A 17,999-nucleotide genomic window follows, 5' to 3' on the forward strand; every position below is an offset into this window, starting at 1 on the left:
ATTAGTAAAAATACTGACCAAAGAATCTTTCATTTGCCTGGCATACAGCTGTGCAAATGCTCATACAGGGTCACCTACTGCATGTCAAATGTCCTTATAACCCCAAAGTGAAGCTTAGATGCATCCTCTTGACTAGAAACCTTTCAAGATAATAAAATACACTTTTCCAATGGCCAAAGAGTACTACATAAAGAAAGATGACAAATGTCAATTCTTATGTTACCTTGCACTCAGGATTATCCCAATTGCCCATTTAAGTACTTTAAGAACACTTTCCTCTTTCATCAAGCTCCTCTGATTTGTGACCCAAATACTTAAACCATTTAAAACCAATAAAATAAAACAATCTACATACACATTCAGTGGTTTAGCCAATTAATAAATTGGCTAATAGTAAATTAATAAAATTTTAATAGTAAAATAAATAAAATTTATAAATTAATAGTAAAATAATAAAATTTAATAGTAAATTAATAAAACAAGAGTGGTTTTGTCTATTTTTTTAATTCCTCACAAAAAATTTCCTTCTTTCAACAGCACAACCTTGACTCTTCTGCTCCCTGTAGGCATGGGCTGCAGACTTTGACAGATGTAATGGCTTACTGCTGAAGCATCAGTGCAGCCATCAGGAAAGAGAAGGGGCCAGAACCTGCTCAGATTGGCAGGATAAGGAGGCCAAAGACACTAGCATCATTCCTTACAAGCCTGTGATGGTTTGCAGAAAAAGGCCCAGCTCTGTGGGCCAGAAGAGGCACACTAGCTCTCTTTTGCAGAACTTAGACCACACCGGTGATTTGGGACACATTGGATTGTAATGAAGAGAGGCCAGGAAAGAAGTACAGAAAGAGCTGACAATCTGTGCAGGGGACTGGCAGGTTTACTACTGGAAAGGGATCTGGCAAAATGCATTTTTTTCCCCGTTCTCTGCTTTTAAGGGTCATATCTAACCCCACCCTACATTTTCACTCTTTCCTAGTGTGTCATAGCTCAGCCATCAACTTTAGCTCCGTCTTTTTTTTCCCCCATTCGTTCTGAATCAATAAAGACCACTGCAAATAGAACAGACTTCACTAGGTAACAGACAAGTCTCCTTCCCAGATCCAGACCCCAATCAGCACTCCTTCCTTATCTCTCTTTAAGCCAAGCCATGAATCACTAACAAATCCCATCCAGCTGTTCAGCCAGCCATGAGAGAGGTCACAGTACATCCCCACTTACCCTCAGCCCTTTACTCTGCTGCTACAGCTTACGGCTGGACCCTGCCAGTTCATCGCATCCCCAGTGCAAAGTATTACTATACAAAGGCTCCACTATCCAATCCCTATTTTTCAGTCTTTCCTGACAAAGTCCAGTACTAGTTATTTAACATGTCCTAAATGGCTAGTTCTGTGCTACTTAGCACTGCAGTGAAACACGCACCTGAACAATCTCAACACTGAATTATTTGTCTGAACTTTACACCTCCTCATAAATAAGACTCTACTATGAAAAGCAAAGCAAAAATTCTTATAAAGCAATGTAGAAAGTCTATGGGTTAGAAAATTTGCATTTTCTGTGGAAAAAACAATGTACAAGACATACCCAATACATTACAAAACCTCCAATGTAACATAATATTTATAGTCATTAGGAGTACACACACTGAATAGTAAGTACTTTAAATTGGAATGTCTCAGCACATGTAATAGCTCTGCAATTTAACTAATATTTCGCTAACAAATAGTTACAGTCCTCCTAGTTATTGAGGTGGAAGGTGAAATAGGAGCACAAAGACAGCAAAGAAAGAGATTAGCTATTGGACACCTTTATTATTTCTCTGCCACTATCCAGGAAGAAAAAAAAAAAAAAAACAAACCACCAACACTAATATCTCAAAACACATTATCCTATTACAACGTAATAGTATCACAAAGTAACAGCTGTGATAACCTTGATGTGCATAAAACCGGAAAATAACCAAATCACATATTCAAGATGATGCAATAGCTGCTGAATAAAACAACTCGCTTATTTACCTCAATCAGATAAGGAAAAAAAAATGCAATGTTGCAACGTAAGCAGAACTTCCATTTTTTTGGGGAAGGGGGAATAGGGAGACATCTACAAGCCCAAGGACTAAACCTACTTTATTATTAAAGAACATTTAAACATAGCCGGAAATTTACATACCACTTTGCAAACACATACAAAAATGAAAGAAGTCCTTTGCCCTGAAAATTTTACAGTCTAAATTCAGCAAGACAAACGCATGAAGGTTAACCCTTCACAAAATCAAGAAGTGGCTGAGTGACAGGATTTTATGCAAAGCATAAAAAGAAGAGAAGCACGAACAGTTCCATAAAGGGCAGAAGTTGAACATTTTATGCAGCTAAAAGTGATGTCAAGAAACAGAAAAGAGACTGTAGCTAGTGGACTGGAATGAGGGAAAACAGGGTCGGGGAAGGAGGTCATTTTGTGGGTACTCCACACAATGCAAAAAGACCGTCTGGGGTCACCTAATTCAATACCCTACTCCTGGCAGTGGTAAGAGCAGATACTCCTCAGAATAGGTGACTGTGGCCACTATCTGCAGTCCATTCCCCTTGTACTCCTGCAGCATCCATGCCACTGGGTTAGGGGAGCTAAAGGGTACATCCCTGACTTTTTGAGTCTGTTTACGGACCTGTTGCCCATGAATTTGTTCAGGCCATTTTTGAGTGTACTGATACTATCTGCCTCCACAACCTCCTGCAGGAACAGCTTCCAGAACTCTACTGCCTGCCGGGTAGAAGGACTTAATCTGTTCTAAAATGATCTCTTTTAACAGTTTCAGTGAATATCTCTGTATTTAGTACTATGGAATTTACTGAATAACAGTTCTTGTCATACTTCTCTTCCAGCTGCTACAAAAGCAAGGTGTGCTCCTTTGGGAGATGCAGGTTCACAGGGCATTCAACAAATTAAATTTGCAACTTCCTATCTTTAATAATAGTCTACTTGATTGGGATTGACGGAGTTTCAAGTGATTTTTGAACTTTCCTACCCTTTTTTGTTTGCTTACTTGTTTCTCTCTCCCCCTTCTGCCTCCTCCCTCCATTTCTACCTCTGCCTTTCTCTCCCTCTGCTCCTTTCTTGCTATCACTCCTCCAATTTTCTTCTCCCACTTCTCACATCTTGCTCATCCACTTCTAAAGATATAGGAGGACAATCCATGGATCAAGAGCCATGTGCAACTCATTCAGCAGTTCAAGTAGGCCTACAAAGATACATTTGAGCACTTGTTACATGTATTCTTCAAGGTATAGTAGGTTGTGCCTTCTTGATTTACAGAGCATTGTAAACAGTGTAAGACTGTATAAATGCATTGACTTTATTGCTATACAAATATTTTGCCTCCCAGGTGGGGTGTAATACAAGCAGCACAGCAAAAACTATTGTTGCAGCTTGCATGCTTGCCTGTTTTAAAAATTCACTCATGCCCAAGAAGAGGTTGGCCCATGGATGGCCCTCCCCATTCATTCAAGAGGAGGATGCCCCACATCTTCTGCTCCTTAAAAGAAGGCAATAAGAAAGTGGACCTATATTGCTGGAGCAGGCAAATAATCAGTCTGTCTCTGCTTCCACCTTTGCTGCCAACTGTTTCAGCAACTAGTGCAAAATTGCCTCTGCTATCCTGGTGGGCCATCTCTCTCTCTGCTACCTCTTACAGTCACCACTAATGCCTTGCACAATCTTGTTGTCCTCGAGTAACACCCTTCTGCCTCGAGTGTTTGTACGTACTTTTCCACTCCTCACCTGCAATTCATTCTGTCTTACCAACGCCTGCAATCTGATTAACCTCATAAGGGGAGTGAGGGGCTGGAAAAAATTGGAAAAATGCTATTTCAAAGAAAGTATTAAAATTTCACTAGAGACTTCAATCCTGGGATGCAACTAAAAGACAAGCAGTAGGGCATCTGAAAGCCTGACTCTAGTTACATTCAAAACATAGATCTCCTAGGTCACTCTTGTCACTACTATACATCTTCTTGCCTGATTTCCTAGATCATGAGGGTGCTGTTCAAGTTCGATTTGAAGGAGGAAAGCATCACCACAGCTTTAACGCAATGGAGAACTCTAGTCAGATTAATGATATTTTGAGATTTTATTTGGCACAGCTGTTTAAAGCCTTCAGTCTTTTTCCTCTCTCCCACAAAGCCCCAAGTGTAAGTACAAATACTTTTATGAGAAGCCAGAGCACTTCAAAATATGAGATTCTCAAATTGAGAATTACCCCATCAAAAACAAAACCAGACAATTCTCATTGATAAACTACTTACAAGCAAGTCAAGGAGGACACCGACTATAAATGCTTGCATGCATCACCTAATTTATCTCCTTTAAAAAGGTTACCAAGACATACAGGAAATAATGTGCAAACATAGTATTGCAACAATCAGTTTGATTGATCAGAAACTTCTGATGAAATGACCTTTTATGGTGTACTACAGTATTGATATAATTGCTTTAAAACTATGTTACAACAGTGTGCGTTTTAGCAATCTTTCAAAACCATCTGCAACAGTTAAACAGCTTTGAATATATTGCACTTTCTCCACCATTTATAGGCCACTTCTCAGAGCAGTCTACACTTGTTCAGAATACAAAATAATACACTGAAACTTTCTAGAAGTTGTCCTCTTGAAGATTTCAAACATGACAGATCTGTAACAGTCATCACCTAAATTAGCACCTTAAAATTTCAGTGAAGATATTCAAGCTGCAGGTAAAACCTTTGAGACAGTTACCCTGACAGGCTTCCTTGTGTAACAATAGCTACTGCCCTGAAGCTTTGCTGTTGTCTCCAAAAACTCTGACAATGTTTTCAGTCCAAACTAGAGGTATCTTTCTTCTTTTCATCAATTCTTCTATTGTGAAAAGACACCTTTGACTTCAGAATTAATTTTTAATGTTTACGGGCCTTTTCACTCCTGTGTGCAACTCTCTGTAGGATCCTAGGCATGAAAATAAATAAATAATTTAAAAAAGACCCCAAGACCCCTCTCCTGGTTTCTCCTTAATAGACACTGGAATTAGCTTCAATGGCAAAAATCTATTCCTCAGACACCCATAGCAGAAATAGCATTAAATATTAGCAGTCCACATGCCCCTGGAAGCACCTCCCCCCTAGCCCTCAGCATTTACTACTGCCTTTACAATTCTCAGTACCAGTTCAAGATTCTCGATTTCCAGCAAGTCCAGCAGCTCCAGAGGGAAAGATGAGAAACACAATTCTCTAATCTCTTAAATAATCATTTACACTGATACAAAGAAAGTGCAAAATATATCTAACGTGCTGATTTGGTTTACACTCCCTTTTGAGTCTAAAAGTTGAAACCCCTGGAGGAATCAAGCCCTCAATTCTGCACTGTTTCATAGAAATACAGATGAAATTTAACAGGACTCTACATCATTAATCATACAGCTTCTTTAATCCAATTACTTTGTATTTTCTCTTAAACAAATGAACTGCCAAGACTTGGCCTGGACCCAGTTCTCAAAACAGCTCAACTTCAACTTATCTGATCTGTATTTTCAGTTGTAAAATCATAAAAGAGATTGGAGAGAGTGTGGGGAATCAAACACCACATCTGCCCTGAGCTACAGTCTGCACACCCCACTCTCCTTTTCTCCCCCACCTCCCATCCCAGGGAGTCCAGATTAATAAAGAAAAGAACGTTGCACTTCGGATGTTGCAGTTAAGCATACAGATCTGTGATATATTCTCCTGGTAACATCAGTGAGCCCCTCATGCACAGAAAACATGTATTAAATGCACTGTAGTAACCATTACACTTTCCACAAATGCCTTGGAAGACCAATTGCACATTGCTGAAATTTGCAAATTAGCAAGAGAAACAAGAAAACCTCTCTGAATTCCAGAGTGTACAGTGTTTATTTTGACAGTTGTAGTTTATTTATAGTACTTGACGATACACGTTCTCTAGTTCATCTTGTAAAATAGTCAGTATTTCGACCTCCACTGTTAAGCCTCAGAGGGAAAACCAAGTATAAACTTATTTCATTCAAATAAACGTACAGATTGGCAAGATTCTACTATAATGACTAAATTACATCATTAATTTAACTTAGTTTAAAGCACTTTCTTTGGTGGAGAAAGCATAGCCCTTAAATTTGTATGTGGTGTGCAAGTCTGCACAGATGTGCAATAATCTCTTAACCCATTCACATAAAACGATATCTTCTTTTTGTTTAGTATGTTAAATACTTTTAGAGAGGTGCTGTATGGAAGGCCAGTCTGTCATGTATAATTACAGAAGAGTGCAGGCACAGGCTGCAGAAGTTTCGCTATGCACTAACAATAACCTTAATACACCCACATAACTTGTACTGGTACAGGTGAGCTCTGTCTCTGTTCTCAGAACAACCCCCTTCAACAGTGGGGCCAAAGTTAATGTCTTGTCAGATGGCACCTTATCGGCTCTCAAGACCAACCCATTCTTCAGAAACCACAAAGCTCTCAGTCACTAGCAACCTGCCCTTGTTGAAATCCTCAAACACAAAACCATCCCCTACCACTTTCTCAATCCCCTAGACTCGCCCATTCTATGTGGATAATTTTGTCTTCATATAAAAAGACAAAATAGATTCAGGCCCTTAAAGTATAAATACTCCACACACAGTGTTTCCCATTTATGTTTATAAAGTACCATACACATATGAATATTTCTTAAAACAAAACCAGACATGTAACCTGCTGCTATACACATATCCAATATAAAAATCTGGACAAGCAGAGCTTGAATACAACAGAAATGAAACCAAATTAAAGACGGCATAACCAAGAGAAAGTATTAGAATTTGTCAGATAAAACATATACGCAGCATCATAAACACAGTTGCACAGTGCCCTCCAAGGGCAGCAAAGCTGAAAGTCAAATAATAAAATTAAGTGGTGTACAAGAGAGTGTGCACAGAAGGGATTTCAATCCTCTTTGTTCTTAGCCATGATACAATTTCACAGCCGCTCTCAAGATTCATCGTTCTGATGTTTGGCATGCAAGAGCACAGAATGCAGTTCATTTGGGAATTACTAAGCCAGGATGTGCCAAACAAAATCTACCACAGCATCAGCCAGCTCCTGCCACAGTGTCCAAGCAGCCCGGCCACCAAAACATTTGATTTTAAAGGGAGCCAATAAAAAACAAACAAGAATATCTTCAGAAAGGTGAATTCCTGTAATATTAACTAATCAACCCACAGTAAAGAAGATGTTCCTGTGCAGCTATTGTCTGAGTATGTCAGACAGAGGACTTTGCCTGGAGGAGCTGCTACCTACGTATACTTCAAATTCACAGAGTGTAGAAATGGTATTATTTTTATGGTTTGCAAGCGAGACCATACACAGCTGCGGAGAATCTCTAAATTAGTTAATACACCATTTCAAAAGGAAGAGTTATTTCTCCAGGGATCATGTGCCAAACAAAGCAGGGAGAGAATGCTGAACCACTGGTAGTTTATATGACAAAAGATATTTTTCAACTACACACAGCACTAATTACGAAGGTCCTTCCTATCCTACAGCTGAAAACTTCTCACAGAAAACAATCCCATTTCAGAGAAACAACTTGGGGGAGGGGAAGAAAAAAAGAAGTGCTAAAAGCACTTTTGTAAGCTGATAATTTTCATTAAACATGATCTGCATTTTTTATTTCTACAAGGAATTAAAATCCAGCATTCATGTCATTCTTGATCTAATAATTTGAGTGTGCACATTAAAAAAAAAAAAGTCATACCAAAATTAAGTTTTTTAAATACAAAACATAAGACCAGAAAGTTTATGCCAGAATATAGCTATGTTCAGGAAGATCTACTTCAAGCATGAAATTAATAAAAACAACACTGATACTAGTTTAACAGTGACAATCCATCCTTAGATAATACACTAGATTTAAAAGCAAAAACACTTCAAGCATTATTGGAGTTGGAGGTATTGAGAAAATACATTTGCAAAAAATTACAAGCACCATAAAACCAGATGCAATCAAAACAAATGCCAGACTTTCATGGTATGTAGATGAAATATATTAATTATAATATGAAACTATTGAGTTCAAAACTGCCTTTAAGCCACACGTTTTCTGCAGACTTCTCTCTAGCCAAGAAATTTTAATTCTACATTGCAAAGTTTTGAAAACTATTAATATTCCACACATTATAATGGAGAGCACTTCTCCACACCATCTATACTGAGACATATATTTATTAAGTGCTGACAGTTAACTTTCACAAGACTCTCAGAGAGATCTGGTCCTTATTCTGTGAATTTACAAAAACTGGGCTGAAGGAGCCAGGAAACACAAGTGTATTTTATTATTACTTAAATAATGAATTTGTGATAGCATTTTACTCTGAAGCAATGGTAAGCCTTGCAGGCAAATGCCTCCTTCAGTAAAGGTTTGAAGATTATTTTTGTTTAAATAACAGCTGGTCATGCCTATATGGACTTAAATGAGCCATGTGGAGACAAACTTGTTTCAGTTTGGGTAAGAAAGATTAAAAAATGTTAATTATAGTTAATATCCATTTTGGTCCCTCTACACAGATGGGAAAAATAACATTAAATTACCATGCTCACATACAGTCAATACCAGACACCCAATAAAGCACAAATTCAATGCCCTGGTCATAACGCAACTGATGCACACAGTTCCAGCAGAATAGCTCAGCTGCAAGTTAACCTGAAACAAAGGAGATTTACATTCATTTCTCCACTTTGCCACAGACTTCCTGTGTGACCTTGGACAAGTCACTTGGTTTTTGTGTGCTGCAACTCCCCATCCCTAAAATGGGGAAAATCATTTATTTCATAACCTCACAGCAATAAGCAGATTTACTATCAGGAGATGCTTAGATACAGAGGTCAAATAAATGACACAAAGAGAATAAACAGTATGTAAAGCTTCAATTAACTTCTGTTAAAGCTTTGGCAACTTCATCATAATGAGAGAAAGTAAGTTTTGGCACAATACTCACAAGTGTTATCTACAAACAAAGATCAGGTTCTGCCTACGTAGCAAGATGGAACTCTGTTTTGACATGTGCAGACAGTCATGGACACAGACTTCCATCACCCAAAGCAAAGACATAACACCACAAGTCCAGAGTCTCTAGGTACCTCCTTTGAGTTCTAAAACAAGAGTTGTAACTTTCTGATATAATACAAAGTAGAAGAAATCACCAGGTACTCTCTTAAAAGATTTAAAACACTTTAGGTCCAACCAGTTATTCTCCAATTCATACTAACCACTAACCACCTTTTGAACTTGAAAGCCACATTTAACTTTCATAACTCAGTATTAATATCAGAAGTCACATCATCTTGCGGACAACAGAAATTGAAGACCTCTAGAGGGACAGCCTACCAAAAGCGATGAAGAGGAGTGAGAACCATTCAGAAGTAGCCGAACTTTACACATACGCTACACTAGGACACTTATGAGGACAGCATTGCCTCCATCAGGGACCCACAAATTTGTGACATGAATTAAATATATCTTTTTAGAAAATATCTTCAAGTCCAAAAATCTATTTTTTGAATGCAGGCCAAACATAGATTGCATTTCCATGCACATATTCTGCACCTCTGTACAAGTAACTTTTACTAGCCTGCATAAAAGCAAAATCACAGCCTGGGGAGGGAGACATGAGGGGCAAAGGAACTACAAGAGATGATGAAGCAGCCAACAAGAGACGAGCACAGGTAAGCATTTGGGGGACACAGGGAAGCTATGGAAAACCAGAAACAAGGAAACTACTGAGGGGAGAGGAAGTTCTGGGATAAAGTTCCCCTCATATTACCCACATATGTGTAAAACCCACACAGCTGCTCAATCACTGGGTGTTGAGTGTGCTTGGGGTTTCGGGTTTTTTTGTTTGTTGTTGGGTTTTGGGTTTTTTTGTTTGTTTTTTTTTTAAACAGACGATCTGTGGGTTACACACATGAAAATACGGTCACTGCAAGCTACAGAAATAAAAATGAAACTCATTTGTTTTTAAGCTTTTTTTTTTTAAATATCAAGTGGTTTTCATTATTTGTAATTGCATCTTATATGTGGTGTTTTATAAGAAGAAAAATAAAATGGTTCTTACTAAAAATCATTTACAACCTAAAGCTTTTTCTTTCAATATGCAAAGCTGCTCTGGGATGTGTTAAATATCTTGAACTCCCATTACTACAATAAGACTGGAAGAAGAATAGCACTTTGCAACGAGGCCAAAAATTAAAGCATGGCCAATAATGAACTGCTATCAAACACCAGGCACAGCACAGAACAGGGGAAAATACAAAGATGGTGGTGAGGGGTGTAAGAACAAATGTTCAGTAGAAAAAAGGAATACATTTCCAACATAACACAGGATACACTTTTGGATGCACATTTTCAAATGTGACTTCTGAGACTTTGCCACCCCTAAAGTTGACAGCAGAATAGGTAGTACCTGGTATCATATACAGCTCCCTGAATATGTAAGTTTTGAGATTAGTCTTCCAGGAGAGAGAAAGATGCCTAAAAGGAGAGGACTGCCCTGCTCTCCCCTTCAGTGACACCTGAAAAAAAGTCTGTAGAGGCACAAAGGCAGCAGAGAGATGAGGGGCTGGAGGTCAGAGGAAAGGTAAGGACAGGCAAAGTCATGAAGGCAGGAAACTGAAACAAAGTTCTGGAACTATGTATTTAATAACTCCCTCTCAGCATGCTAATAATGTTCATATGAAGGAAAAAAAAAAAGGGGGGGGGGGGGAAGGAGTGACAGTGTCAGCAGGCTTCCCCAGAACAAATTTTGGCAACCTTAAACATCACGCAGCAACCAGAGTCTCTCACTTGCTTAATCTCCTCACACTCACAAATTGACTATTGCTATTTCTTTTTCCACAAGAGGTGAACTTTCTCCGTAACTGCAATAGCTGAAACTCATCTCACTGTTGTGGCAATTGGCACCTGCCTATCCTTTTACAAACCAGCTGCTACAGAAGCAAACTCCCAGTGTTTGACTGTGCAATTGGAACCTCGTTAGCCATAAGGAGAGCTGCTCTCCTTCACTCTCAGCACTATCTTTACTGAAGTAGGATGACTTCACCCCAAGATGAGCAATACCAAAACTTTGGTCACACACACACATAAACCCCTCCATTCACATTTTCCTACCTATCAACATATTAAGAGACAGTAACAATTACAACAGTTTCATGTATTATTTGCAAGCGTTGCCAGCCTTCACTGTCATTCATTTGAAGGTCAGAAGGAATGCAGAATACCTGTAATTGCATTACGGGGAAAGATTAATCATCACTATTTGTACTATGAACTCATTTTTACCATTAGAAATATTTATAAAAGCTGAAACAGCACAAATTTACTATGTGGGTCTTGAAGTGCATTATCCTCAGTGGTCTATGTAATTCAAAAGAGAAAAAACAAAAGCGTATTCTATTTTGACAGGTACTCTGCTAGCTCGTCTGTACCTGTGAATGATGCCAATTGAAACAAGGACAAATTAGGGCTCTGCTATTATTTACACAAACCTTCCGATGAAACCTGCAATCTGACATACTTGTATACTATCACTACTTTTGGATAGATTTGCAAACTTCAGACTGCAGTACCAGCACCTTGATCACCCAGACTCAGTTATGTAGAGAGCAAGTCACAGTGTCATGCTGAGCTGTGTTTCTGTGTTTCTTTCCCACGAAAATCAGGTTATGGTGGAAGGAGGAGGGGAAAACATGTGGACTTCATCCTGACACAGAGCCAGGACGCAGACAGGCCAGACAACTCCAGCCCAAGAGCTGGAAGCTCTTGTAATATTCAGGTAGTTGTTATTGCCGCTAAAAAAATATCGTCACAGCTAAAGATTTCAGAGCTCATCAGTTATCATCCAAATAGCTCAAAAATCGTAGTATCAGCCTAGACCTCTACTCACATGCCTCATCCCATCCCTCCTTTAATTAATTATGATCCTTGGGACAGGTACCAAAAAAGTTGTTCTGGACCTGTCAGGCTAACTCTTTTGCTAATGCCTCCCTGCAGACTACCAGCAATAAAAAGCTTCAATAAAAAGGTTCGTGTGCATTTGTGGATGGCAACTGAATACTACAAAGACCAACTTAAATAGTTATTTATAAGCAGAATTTTCTGTGATTTTTGCTATCACCAACATCAAAAGGCCTCAAACCTCAGCCACAGCAAGAAGATAGGAACAGAGTTGTGCTTTGGCAACTACAGCAAACACAGACCAGACCAAAAGCCACTTTCCTCTTGAATGAACAAGCACAACCAAAGATGTTACACTACTACTCTCTTCTCTCCAAATGCAAAGAAGCTCAGGCCACCATGCAATCAACCAAATCAACCTGCTAGATGTTTCAAGCAAACGGTACAAGTTTCCAAAACATACTTAAAAACAAGCTGCTCTATAAAGGGCAACAGACTATCCCTGCTTTTTATTTCATCAGCTAACATGTGTGCTCCTGTAGGGCACCCACTGAGTGACAAATTCGCGCTTCTTTTCCACTGTAAGTTACTGTTCATAACAGCACTCTGAGCTAAAAAGCTCATAGCGTTTTACTATTCTCTGCTTCCTTGGCAGGACTCTTATTTATAAAAGATTAGTGCAGTCAGGCATTAAGATTTATAAACCAGAAAAAACAAGGAGAAAGTTTTCACTCTTCTTTATAGGCCAGTTTTAGAAACATACACACAAAGCAGTATAACAGATTGAAATGCAATTGTTAAAAAAAAACAAAAACAAACAACGAAGCACCCCCCAAAACAAACAGAAAGCTCATATCAAAACACGTATCATCTCTGGAGGTCCCCCCACCTGGAAACTATTTAATATTATCCAAGCGTTCACAAAAGTACTGCTGGTCACCTAAACAGCCATTACTCCGCTCTATTCAGAGCCTCTGAGGACAGTCACACACAGGCACACTTCAGCCCCTCACCTTCCCCCACCCTTCTCAGGTAAAGAATCGACACCAACCTGCAGTTGGGAGGTGGATCTAAGGTGATGTCAGCCAATTCCTTCTGAATCCTGTGGCAATAAAAGAGAGAAGGAACAAAGGTAAGTCACTGTGCGGGATAGCAGTTAACACATATGCCTTACAGACATACTGTCACCGTGAGTTTGCAACAGTACATAAGAGAGAGGCACTCTCAACTGCAGCCTCCCACCAGTCCAAACACACCAAGCAGGACAGGCACCCTGTTACAGAGACGGCCAGAAAAGCAGACAGGCACCGTGCACTGAACCCAGACAGGTGCACTGTTCTATGCTCCCATAAAGATGCCAACCACAAAGGGGCAGTGGAAAAGATTGTCCGCTTTACTCTGCCAACCAGCCTGTAAATGAGGAAAAACCTCTGCAAATGTGATGCACCAAGTGCTAGGAGGAAACTGCAGTCTGAAAAGGAACTTTGTCTTGCTGGATTGAGAGAAACGGTCATTGCCAAATTGGCTCCCCCTCTCTCCCCCCCAGCTTCCCATCACCATCCTGAGAAAAAACACCAGTCCCAAGGGAGTGAATAACTGCGCCATTCCCAAGGACACTTAAAGGAAGGTGAATATCTATTTCCGAGGCTCCTGCGCATTCCTGCCACCTTCAATCCTCCCCTCTCTTCACCCTCAAGAACCACACAACATCCCCACGTCCTCTCCCTCAGGGCTCCAGACGCTCCCTCTCTTCACCGCGTTCGGACAACACCCTCTCCTCCCTGCCCAGACTATTCTGGGCTCACGCTGCTTTTGCCACAGAACTCCCAACCAGCTATCATCCCCTTCCCTGGAGTCCCATTGCTGTCACTCAGGCTTCTCCTCCAGATTTCCCCACCCAGCACTCAGTCTGTCTCCCTTCTCCTTTAAACTCAACCAGCATCTTCTGCCTCTCTTCCAGTTGTCATACACAAGAACCACAGCCTTTTCATATGAGGCAGTTTACGATCTTCCTTTTAAAATAGTTAGGGCACGACACGTAAACAGCGCTTGCCACTATCTATGTCAGTTTGCCATGGAAACCTGCTGAGTGGAGATCTGGAATAACCAAACTGCCTAAATTCTACAAAGCCACAGAGAACTTAGTTGCAACGAAAGGGCTTTTGCATAAAGCCCCAGTCACTTTTGACACCTACAGATACAAACTCTCTGTGCTGCCTGGCAAAGCTGTTCAGTGAGATGGTTTATTATTCTTACTGAAGTACTGCAAGTTTGCTTGAAAACTTCCATTTGTCAGCTTAGCTTCCTGGAGCAGAATGGCGCTGAATTCAGGTGAAACACAGAATAAATAAGAATAAATAAGTTTGGAGTTTTTTTTAACTGAGTGGCTCCAAGCATCTGTCCAGGTAAAGAAAACTGACCGACAGAGCTGTTCTGGAATTACTATTCTACGCAGGCTTCTCTCCCCCACGTAGACATTATTCTGGAATAAAAATTATTTCATTCTCAAAAATCCACCCAACCCTGTGCTGCCTGTGCTGTGAGCAAAGACTATTTTAGAGTAGGATGTCCACAAGTGGACCTGCTGTGTATTACTTATTCTAGTCAACATCCAACCATACACAGAAAATTCAATGTAAGCGATGAGCAGACAGAAAAACAGTAAATGTATTTGGTGGAAAAGGTTTAGGGCTGTATTACACCACTTGCACTGGGGTGCACTCCCCCAGTGCAAGCAAAGTCAAAACTCTTCACAAACATTAACTGATCCACAAAGCAGTCCTGGAAAGAAAAAAGCCACTCTAGATCAATCCCAACCTACAGATAGGGAAACTGACGTTGAAATGCAATGCCTTAATCAGGACCATACAGCTTCCAGTAGCAGAGAAAGAATTAAGGTCCTACATGCCAATCCTACACCATCCCTACAACTAACTGATGCTAATAAGGGAAAAGGCAAAGACAGTGGAAATAATTGAGACAGAATAACAGCCCGGAGGAAGAAAAGACAGGAAAATATTTGGGACGGAAGAGAGGAAGAAGCAGGAGAGAGACCAGAGAGCAGTGAAGTTGGGCAGACACTCACTGCACTGAGACGCTGAGAAAAGTGAGACAATGGCAGCTTCCTGTGAAAAGGTTGAGCATAAGGGCTAGAGATGAAGAATGGAAGCAGCAAGGGAGCAGTGGGGGAACGGAGCAAAATAAAACAAGGAAGGAGAGAAGATGCAGCAAATCAGTGAGAAAACTTGACTGCAACCTCACCTCTTGGCACTGGTAGATAGCAGCTTAGAGTTTTTACTCATGCTGACTTTGCTTTCCTTCTTCTTAGGCGTGCTTGTCTCTTTCTCTGTCTGTTGGTTGGAGGATGAAGATGAGGAGGAGCTGGTGCTGGCCCTCGAATCGTCATCCGACATAGCGACCCCCCCACCACACACCCCAACCTGGAGAGGAGACACCATGGGGCGTGGGGAACAAACAGTGAACACAAACACACACAGAGAAAGGCTGTTGACGATCTCACTCTGTGTTTGGGTCACGCTCCTTTTAAAGAGTCCTTGTGTCTCCCTCTCCTCTTCAGGCCCTACAGTCGAAGCACGAGAAGCAGCAGCCTCCCCTGCACTACTAACACAGAGTAGCAGGGGGAAAGGGACTTCCAAAGCTTCCTCTCAGAAAGCAAGTGCGAAATGACAGGAGAAGAGACTGGAACGAGGACGACTGCGAGGATCGGGGAAGCTCAAAGCAAATCCTTCTAATCTCCCCCAAACTGCACACACAAGAGGAGCCATCACCACCCACCACTATCTAGCCTAGGGGTGCAGGAGATAAAAATGGAACAGCTCCGGTCCCTTGGGTTCCCTGGAGGCACGTGGGGGAGGCGGGAAGGGATGGGGCTGGGGGGCTGACAGTCGCCAGCACTAAAATGGAAGTGGGGCATCACTGGCAATAGGGGGGAGACCCCGAAGGAGGATCTGTGACCTGCAGTGGGGAAAGCCCTGCCTGCTGGATAACCCCCTGCCTGCTGGATGGGGTCTTGGGAGCAGGGGGGACAAGGGGGAAAAGCTAAGCAGGGAGTGGGGTGCATGGAGGGGACCCACTGAGGCCCGCTGCACTGAGGGGCATGCCAGCAAAGGTGGAAGGGAACACGGGGGGGGCGGTAGGAAAAGAAGGGCCACGGCCTACAAGGGGTGAGACCGGAGGGCCCGGGGAGGCCGAGGGCAGGGAGGGGGGCAGCGGGGTGCCGGGGGGGGGGGGGCAGCCCGGTTTCACGCGGGCACCTCGGGGGCAAAGGGGAGGAGGGCGAGCACGGCGGGCTACCGAGGGCAGGTCCGCAGCCGAGAGGGGCGAGAAGCCGTCGGGAGGGATGCGGGGAGGGGGGAGGGATGCGGGCAGGGCACCCCGGCAGAGTTCGGGTGGAAGCCAGGGGGGCAGCCGCGGGCCCGGGAAGAGCGGCGGCGGGGCAGCAGCGGCCCGGGGGGCCGGCCCACGGCCGCCTCCCTCCCAGGGCCAGCGGCCCCCGGGGAGCTCCCCTGCCCCAGCCGGGCCGCCCCCCCCCCCCCCCCCGCTGCCGCCCCTCCGCCGGGCGAGAGCCGGGGACTGGGGGGGGGGCCCGGGGGAGCTCCCCCGGCCGCGGGCCCGCAGGGCCGGGCGGCGAGGGGCCGGGGGGACAGCGGTACCTGACAGCCCCGGGCGCGATCCACTCCCCCCCCCCCCCCCCTGCCCCGCCGGCTCCGCTGCCTCCCGCCCCATCGCCGGGCCGCGGCCGGCCCTGCCCCTCGCCCCTGCCCCCGGGGCCGGCGGGGAGGTCGGCGGGGGGTGCCCCGTCCCCCTACCTCTCCCTTTGTGTCTGGCTGCTCCTCCTCGGTGCGGCTGGGCCTGGCCACTCGTGTCTCTCTCGCTGGGAGAGAAGCGGAAGTGCTGCAACAGCAACTATTAAACAGGCAATGGCTTCCCTGGCTGCCTCCCCCACCGCCGAGCGGGGCTGGGGGGCGGCGGGGCCGGGGCGCCACCCGCCGCCGCCTCGCGCGGAGCGGGGGCCGGGGGTGGGCAGGTGGCGGAGCCCCCGCTCCGGGGCCGGGGGGGGGGGGGGGGGGATCCCGGCAGCCAGGGTCCCCCCGTCCCCCCCGCTCCGGCGGGTGCTGGGGAAGGAAGAAAGGGGCGCTTGAAGGGGGACGTTGAGTTTTTAATGGAGACCCTCTGGAAAGTAACCTGCGGGGGTGTCAAGGGGGGAGGGATAACGCCCTCCCCGGCTCCGCGTCTGCTTCCGTGCGAGAGCCCCGCAGGGAAAGCGGTCGAGGCAGGTGGCTGGGAGAGGGGGCGAGCTCCCGGGGCTGCTTTTTTAAGGCCGAGAGGGGGCTGTTAGGCTTGGCGGCGGGGGGGGCTGCTCGCTTTCCTCCTATTCCTACAACTGTTTCAACCCCAAAGCTTCTCCCCTGCCTCACCTGCTTTGTCCCTCCGGCAGCAGCAGCAACTTCTCACCTGTCTCAGTTGGGAAGCAATGGGGGGGGGGGGGGGGGGGGGGGAAGAGAAAAAGAAGAAGGAAAAAAAAAAGCCCAGCCCAAAGCCCCCCCCCCCCGCAAGCCAAAAGGGATCCCCCGGCAGCTTTCCCGTCTCTCACCTGTTTCAGCCCCAAAGCAGCAGCTGTGTCCTCCCTTCCCTCCCCCGGCTCAGCCCTGAACCAGCAGCAGCAGCCGCTTCCCACTCGCCCTCGCCCGGAGTTCAGGATTCCATTGTCCCCCACACTGCACTTGGTGACATCACTGACACACAAAGAAGGGGCACTTCGTGATGTCATCAACGCATGCTGGGAGAGAAAACAAAATCCTAGGCTTGGCAGCGACAGCACGAAACCCCCCCCCTTCCATTTTCCAAAGGTAAAAGTATTAGGGATTTTTTTTCCTCCTTTTTTTTTTTTTTTTTTTTTTTTTCTCCCTTTCTCCCGAGTGCCCTGATGGGGAGCCCGTCTGCGGGAAAGGCGCAGCGGCGTTCAGCCGCCTGGGCTGCTAGCGTATTGTATTTGCGAGGCGTTTTACT

General features: G+C 44.0%; 1 protein-coding gene across 5 annotated transcripts in view; it reads right to left on the reverse strand.

The window, feature by feature from the left end:
* The window catches only part of UBE2E1 (ubiquitin conjugating enzyme E2 E1), a 50,474-nt gene extending 32,685 nt beyond the window's left edge, over window positions 1-17,789 (reverse strand). For 2 of the 5 annotated variants that reach the window (XR_007505859.1, XR_007505858.1), the window contains exons 1-3: window positions 17,584-17,715; window positions 15,231-15,409; window positions 13,021-13,071 (exon numbers count right to left, since the gene is read on the reverse strand). Coding sequence is in view for 2 of the 5 variants with exons in the window: in XM_049799017.1 (XP_049654974.1) it covers window positions 13,021-13,071; window positions 15,231-15,409; window positions 17,584-17,760 (407 nt within the window). In the remaining 3 variants the exon portion in view is untranslated. Of the gene's footprint in view, window positions 1-13,020; window positions 13,072-15,230; window positions 15,410-17,583 lie in introns of all 5 variants that reach the window. The other 3 variants (XR_007505857.1, XM_049799017.1, XM_049799018.1) reach the window with 3 other exon arrangements.
* Between the last annotated feature and the right edge of the window lie 210 nt (window positions 17,790-17,999).

This window comes from Accipiter gentilis, chromosome 4 (assembly GCF_929443795.1).
Source record: "Accipiter gentilis chromosome 4, bAccGen1.1, whole genome shotgun sequence".
Classification (NCBI taxonomy): domain Eukaryota; kingdom Metazoa; phylum Chordata; class Aves; order Accipitriformes; family Accipitridae; genus Astur; species Astur gentilis.